Source organism: Microtus oregoni, unplaced genomic scaffold (genome assembly GCF_018167655.1).
Source record: "Microtus oregoni isolate MIOR12 unplaced genomic scaffold, Mior012 000007F_ref0000211, whole genome shotgun sequence".
In the NCBI taxonomy this organism is placed as follows: Eukaryota; Metazoa; Chordata; class Mammalia; order Rodentia; family Cricetidae; genus Microtus; species Microtus oregoni.
Genome location: NW_024543066.1, coordinates 55,664,564 through 55,671,300, shown reverse-complemented (window position 1 = coordinate 55,671,300; position 6,737 = coordinate 55,664,564). Strand labels below are relative to the sequence as shown.

General features: G+C 46.0%; 1 protein-coding gene across 1 annotated transcript; it reads left to right on the top strand.

The window, feature by feature from the left end:
* Positions 1-228: 228 nt before the first annotated feature.
* Positions 229-2,070, top strand: LOC121450338 (putative small proline-rich protein 5). The gene is made up of 2 exons (XM_041655157.1): positions 229-314; positions 1,755-2,070. The coding sequence occupies exons 1-2, from the start codon at positions 229-231 to the stop codon at positions 2,068-2,070; spliced, it is 402 nt and encodes a 133-aa protein (XP_041511091.1).
* The last annotated feature ends 4,667 nt before the right edge of the window (positions 2,071-6,737 follow it).

Genomic DNA, 6,737 nt, shown 5'->3' with positions numbered 1-6,737 from the left:
GTCACCTCCTCTGCCATTTCTCTGATAACAAAGCTATCTGAATAGACTCCTAGGGCTACCCCAACCCCTCTGCCCACCAGAACGTCTCAGAACACTCCCCTCACAGCCCTCAGAGCCCCCACGCCCAGCACTGTCCTGAATGCCTGCTTGGGACTATCCCAGATGCCAAGGTTCTAAGTCAAAAGTCACGAGTGGATTTGGAAATCCAAGGCCAACCCTTGTAAAGCGATGGGGAGGCGGGGTAAGGGCGATGGTGAGGTCATTGTCATCCCCAAGTCCCGCCATGCCAAGAGGGAGGCTGCCACCCCTAGGGGGTGAGTAAAACCTGAAATTTGAGGAAGGGCAGATGGGTCCTATTGTGACTAGAGACTAATTAGTACACCCCAATCCTATGCCACCTCATGGCCCCAGGCAGAGAGGTGACATGTATAAAAGGTGGGCCAGCTGAGAGCGCCCCATACAGCTCGGTGTCTCTACACTCCAGACTCTGGTGAACTCTGGTAAGTCCATTGAGGTAGGATGCTCAGAGTTGCCTGGCTCTGTGTGTATTCCAACAACTGGGATTCTGTCTCTGGGTGGTCAGAAAGGAAGGCTTTCTCTGGGCACCAGCCTCTTCCCTACCATTTTAAACCAACCTACATTGGACCTTCAAGTTATCTGGCTGAAGATCTGGGGAGACTGACCTGAAGCGGAAGAGGACTCTACAAGGGCTGGCAAGGTGCAGGCGTTGTGTTTTGCCGGGTGTTAAGAAGGAACCAGGAGAGGAGAACCAGCTCTGGGCTCACTGGCAAAGTTGCCCTTCAGGGAGAAAATCAGGGTCCAGGGAAGAAGTGAAGCATGCTGACTTGGCTTAAGACAGAGTGGGGGAGCCGGGAAATACAGAACAGCAGGGACAGGACAGTGAAGCCTTAAGAAGACCCCTGCTCTGGGAACCATGGGACCCCTTCTCCACTGGCCTGTGCTGAGTGGTTATGAAACTGTGCCTCGTCTTTCTGAGTTGCTTTCTTCAAAAGCAGCCAAAAGACTGAATCTAGATGGTTCCCTGCATCTACCTCTGGGCCTCTCAGTTTGGAAAATTCCCTTAGAGAGAGGTTAAAATGCTTATTTTAAATTCTTATACATTTATTTGCTATGTTGACACTGTGTTAAGTCAGTTCTGGAGCCTCTGTGGATGGGTGGGTTCTAATAGGCACATCCACGCATGTTGGCAAGCTCGGATGTATTTTTACACGCTGGTTTGGACAGCAACCCCAGAAGAGGTTGGTAGAGAAAAGCACATTGATGGAAACCAAAAGGTGTAGTGCTTTAGGCAGGATCCAGGTCCCAGGAAATTCTGTCTTCAGATCCACAGTTTTATTTATAACATGCATAGCTGTTTATGTCTACGTCTTTCTTTCCCTTTCTTGGTGTCCTTTTCCTTCTTCCCTCTTTTGAAAATTTTTTAACATTTTTCTTCCTCTCATTCTCTTTTTCTTTTCCTTTCCTCCATCCCTTCTACCTCCCCTCATTCATTCCTTGTTTTTTGATTTTCTGTTTTTCATAAAGAACTGAAACAGCGTACAAACATTTAGTTAAACTTAACATGTAAGCAAGCACACACGCACACACACACATACACAACACACACACCTTAAATACATAAAACAATCACATCAGGGTCAGAACAGCAGCGTGTGGCATGTGACTAGCAAGGAGAATCACCTGACCCCAGGATCTTTGACTCAATTTGTCTCATTCCTTGTGTTTGTTTCTAGTTGGAAATCCAGAATGTCTCAGCAGAAGCAGAAGCAGTGCGCCCCCCCACAGCAGTGCTGCCCCCCACCCCAGCAGTGTGCCCCCCCACAGCAGTGCTGCCCCCCACCCCAGCAGTGCGCCCCCCCACAGCAGTGCTGCCCCCCACCCCAGCAGTGCGCCCCCCCACAGCAGTGCTGCCCCCCACCCCAGCAGTGCGCCCCCCCACAGCAGTGCTGCCCCCAACCCCAGCAGACCAAGCAGCCTTGCCAGCCTCCTCCCAAGTGCCAACAGAAGTGTCCTCCACCTCAGCAGTGCCAGAAGTCAAAGCAGAAGTGAGCTCTCAGCTTGTGGCCAGAGGAGAATCATCAGGAAGACAGAACATGACCTCTGTCCTTCTTGCTCAGCATCTGGAATTCCTCCCTGCACCAGCCATGTGTGCGCTCAGCCCTGCTTCTGGATGCAGCCAAAGTCCACACTTGGAAAAGAAGCTACTAGGCTGGCGCTTCCTCCATCTCAGCCTCTTTCTTAATTAGCAGTTGCAGTTTGCATCTCTGACAAAGATCTGCTTCTGAACTGCCTAATCATCTTCACTAACATGTGTCTACATCGCCCTGCTGGAAACCCAGGCGGCACGCCCAGACGCCCTTTCCCATCACCCTTCCCAAACAATTAAAGGAGAATTCCTCTGGCACCAAATGTCTCTGATGATTCTGTTGTTGAAAACATTGCAGTTCTGAGGATTTGTATTCCTCTCCCAACGCAAACTCCCTGTGTATTGAGGAGAAGGGGCACCGGCATGCTCAGTGCTATAAATACCAGACATTTTCAAGGGTCCTCCTGGGGTAAGGAGTGAGAGGTAGGGGCTTCCTCATCGAGAGCACGTGAGCATGTGTGCTCACTCGTGTGCTTGAGTGAGAGTGTGCGCACACACACACACACACACAAGTACACGCACACCTGTAGAAGACAGGAGCACCATAAAGAAACTGTGGAGCTTAGTTTGTACTAGAGAATGTGTGAGTTAAATATGCCATCCTTGGTAAGAGAACTCAAGAGAAAAAAAAAACTGCACAGTACTGGAAAAAGTATGGAAAAAAATAAATTCTAACTCTGAGCACAGTCCAGGGCCTGATGGGTCTAAGGAAATTAAAACCAGAATCTCAAAGTTCTCGCATAAGTTCAAGAGCTCATTTTTTTCAGACTAACCAAGTGTGCAGTCAAGAGGTTGTCTAAGCAAACAGTGTGTACCCACCACACTTGTACCCAGCTGCCACAATGAGATTTTTATCAGAGTCCCAGCTTCCATCTTTTTTCCAGGTCAGGAATTCTCTTAGGCTGTTTCTCTGGATGGTAGATGCTTCAGGCTCATACATAATGTTAACTTTTTATCTCTATTGCTTTAATTATCTGTCTCCATTTAGTTCTTTTAAAAAAGATTTATGTGACAGGCAGGAGAGATGAATCAGCAAATAAGAAAAATGGATGATGCTCTTACAGAAGACCCGGGTTCAGTTCCCCGCACCCTTGTGGCTCTCACTCTTGTCTGTATCTCCAATACCATGGCATTAAACACACTCTTCTGCCTTTGTGGGCATTGGACCCATATGATACACTGATACACGTGCAAGCGAAAGACTCATATACAGAAAGTAAAAATAAATAGATACTTGGGAAATTTTTACTTTACATTTTCTATTTAGGGGTGTTGGGTGCAAGAGTACAGGTGTAAGCCACCCAACTTGTATGACTTCTGGGAACTGAAGTCAGAGCAAGACCAGCAAGCCTTCTTAACAGCTGCCGAGTCATCTTTCCAGATCCAAGCCCCATTTCTTTCCATCAGACTTGTTTTACAAAATCAGTCTGCAGATTTGGGCATTTAAACCTTCTGTTCTATACCCACATACCTTGTAAGTGGTTCTGTGTTCCAAGAGACAGTCACTGAAAATCCACAGGCATATCCAAAGAAAAAAATAATATAAATTTAAAAGCTTGGTTCATTCCCAACAAATAATATAAACCCCAGAGACTGAAAAATTAGCTTAAGATCAAAGGTTTCGGCGCCCTTGGATGGATGAGCAATTTTTTCTCCATTATGCATTTAGCCCACGTATGCATCATGTATCAACATCTTCCCATTTGCTCATCTCTCTACCTGTTTATCATCCATCATGTATCAATGTACCTTGAAGCACCTCCTCATTTTCTCAGAATGGGATGAGCATGATACAAATGTAGACATGTGGTGCAGGGCTCCAGGCCTCTTGGTTTAACAGTTCCCGTAAAAGCTGGGACACCAGTATTGCCGGGCAAACAGACAAAGCTGAATCCAATGAAGGGATGGCCTGAGCTGCACTTAGCCTCCTCCCTCACTGCCTTGGCGTATTGGAGAAGACACAGTGAGAACAACACAGTCTTCTGAGGAAAGGAAGGGGAACCTGGCCTTGCTAGAATTCTAGCTCTTCTCATAGGAGCCTCAGATGTCTGTGGAGGGACGAAGGTGTGACGGGGATGGGAACAGGAGTAGGAGGGTTCGGGTCTCAAAGGGAGGAGGGCTCTCTTGAACTGCTTTTAGTTCAAGCTAACCATGCCAGTGCCCGGTGTTCCCAGAAAAGCCAGTCTTCCCATCCCTGACTTCCAGAGTGAGGTGGTAAGAAAATATGGCCACTCATAGCTGCTGAGGATTACAGAAATCTAAGTGGAAGGTACCAGTTTTGTGATCTGTAGCTCATAACCCTTACCCCAGAACATTGCATTCAATAGAAACTCATCTGACGTATAAAAAAAAATCACCAGTAAGGTATGTAAGCCCTGACTGAGTTTCTAGGTGATGCAAATACTCCCCACTCAGATGTCTGACTCAGGAGTCACCAAGTGTCTCCAAGTCATGTCTCCTCTCCCTAATCCTTTGTTTGTTTGTTTGTTTGTTTGTTTTTCAAGAGAGGGTTTCTCTATAGTTTTGGAGCCTGTCCTAGAACTAGCTCTTGTAGACCAGGCTGGTCTCGAACTCACAGAGTGCTGGGATAAAGGCGTCTGCCATGACTGCCCGGTTCTAACCCTTTGTATTATCTTCCCAGAATTTCTTTTAAGTTGGCTCTGGTTTCTTGTTTTTAATCCCTCCATAACTTAAAGACTTACTTTAGACTTCATGTGCTGCACTTAATTTTCTCTTCCATTTATTTTCATATGCCTCCCGGCACATGTGTATCTCTGTGTATAGTAGCTGTAGAACCCAATTTAGTAGTCACCATTCTCTTCTAAAATCTCCCTTTTAAAGAGCTACTCAGGATGGATCCTGTCCTTGGAACGATCTAACCAGCCAGTTTGCGAAGTCAATGTAGGCTGTCAGTGAGGTCTAGGTGTTTTGCTTATGGAAGCTAAAGACTCCAGAATAAGAACTGGGAGCAGTAAACCAAGGGAATAACTAAATAACTGAGGCTTGGCTGAGGCAGAGGCTCCCAGAAGACAGCCACACCAACCTACTGTATCACAAGCTGTGGTTGCCAGTGTCATTATTCCCAAGACAGACGCAGAGATTGTCTATTTGCCATAGTAAAAACATCATGTAGGTGGTACAGCTCAGATTCAAAGTACAGGTCTGCTTTTTTTTTTTTTCTCACCTATGTTCTTTGCAGCATAAATATTCTCACTTTACTGGGGGTTGTGAGAAGCATAAAGTCTAGACATCCTTTCGGATTTTACCACCCACAGAGCCATAAGGAAAGCAAACCCAGGCAAGCCTGAGCTCATCCAGTAACACGCATGCTTCTATAATGCAAACACACTTTCTGTGCACCACACAAATTCCACTAGTGATGTTGGTGCTCAAAATAATGTCTGTAGCTTTATGGACCAGCATAGAGCATTAGGAGACAAATGTGGAATGGGCATCTGAAGGCCTCTGATAAAGCATCTTTATTTCCCCTCTGTGTGGCTGAGCGGGCAGCCAGGGTGGCAGCAGAGCATATGTAGCCTGGGGAGTTGCTGTACTGGCTACTTGCCAATTGCGGCAGAACTATTTGAACATGTAACCATGGATTCAGCAGTATTGTTGAGGACTGGAATGCACATGTGAGCATCAGCCCTGTGAACACAGCCTTTGACACACAAAATGTTGCATCCACATGTCCGTACCCTCACACCTATACATTCCTGAGTCTTCCCATGAAGGTTCACCATACACTGATCCAAAACCACATGCTTGCTGTCAATCAGACTCAAATTTGTATTCTTCCATCACCAACATACCCCCAGACACCCAAAAACAGGGACACATGCATACTGTCATTTTTGCTCATAGCTCATAGCATGGCCTCAGAATCTGAGTCCAATCTCTGACCCCATGACTCATGTTTGGTTTTTTTTTTTTTTCCATCAGGTCTCTGACACAGCATAGCAGGGTATCTAGCCAGCTGCCTTCAATGAGTCTTTTTAGACTGGAGTCTTCAGGATAAAGAGTTTTGATGCTGAGAGTAGGAAGGTATTATGCACAGTTCAGAGAAAGAAAACTATTAAACACACACACTCTCTCTCTCTCTCACACACACACACACAGACAGAGAGACAGGGAGTCAGAGAGAGAGAGAATCTCTCGAAGGATCCATGGGTGAACTATGTGGAGCATGAGAAAGAATACCCAATCCTCATCTTGCCTCATCTTGGAGTCTAACTGACCTGAGGTGACATATGAACCCTCTTCCCTTTGTGTTAAGTAGTATCAGCTAAGCTTCTACTTTCTAAGCTATTTAATTAGGATGGTAAATCAAACTTCAAGGCCTGACTGGGAAACTCAAGCAGAAATTCTTTCTTTTCTTTGTCAGATCCAAATAGTCTATTTTCTATACTTATTATTTAAAACATTTGAATACAATATATGGGCCATACCCCTCCCTCAAGTACTACCCAACCAACTTCATGTTCTCTCTCTCTCTCTCTCTCTCTCTCTCTCTCTCTCTCTCTCTCTCTCTCAGATGGAGTCAGTTTTGTGTCAGTCTTCCCTGAATATA

Excerpts from the sequence above, each read along its gene's own strand:
- LOC121450338 (XM_041655157.1), top strand. The coding sequence starts at position 229 with ATGGGGAGGCGGGGTAAGGGCGATGGTGAGGTCATTGTCATCCCCAAG. Across the intron at positions 315-1,754 it reads GAGGCTGCCACCCCTAGGGG|TTGGAAATCCAGAATGTCTC; the intron begins GTGAGTAAAACC and ends GTTTGTTTCTAG.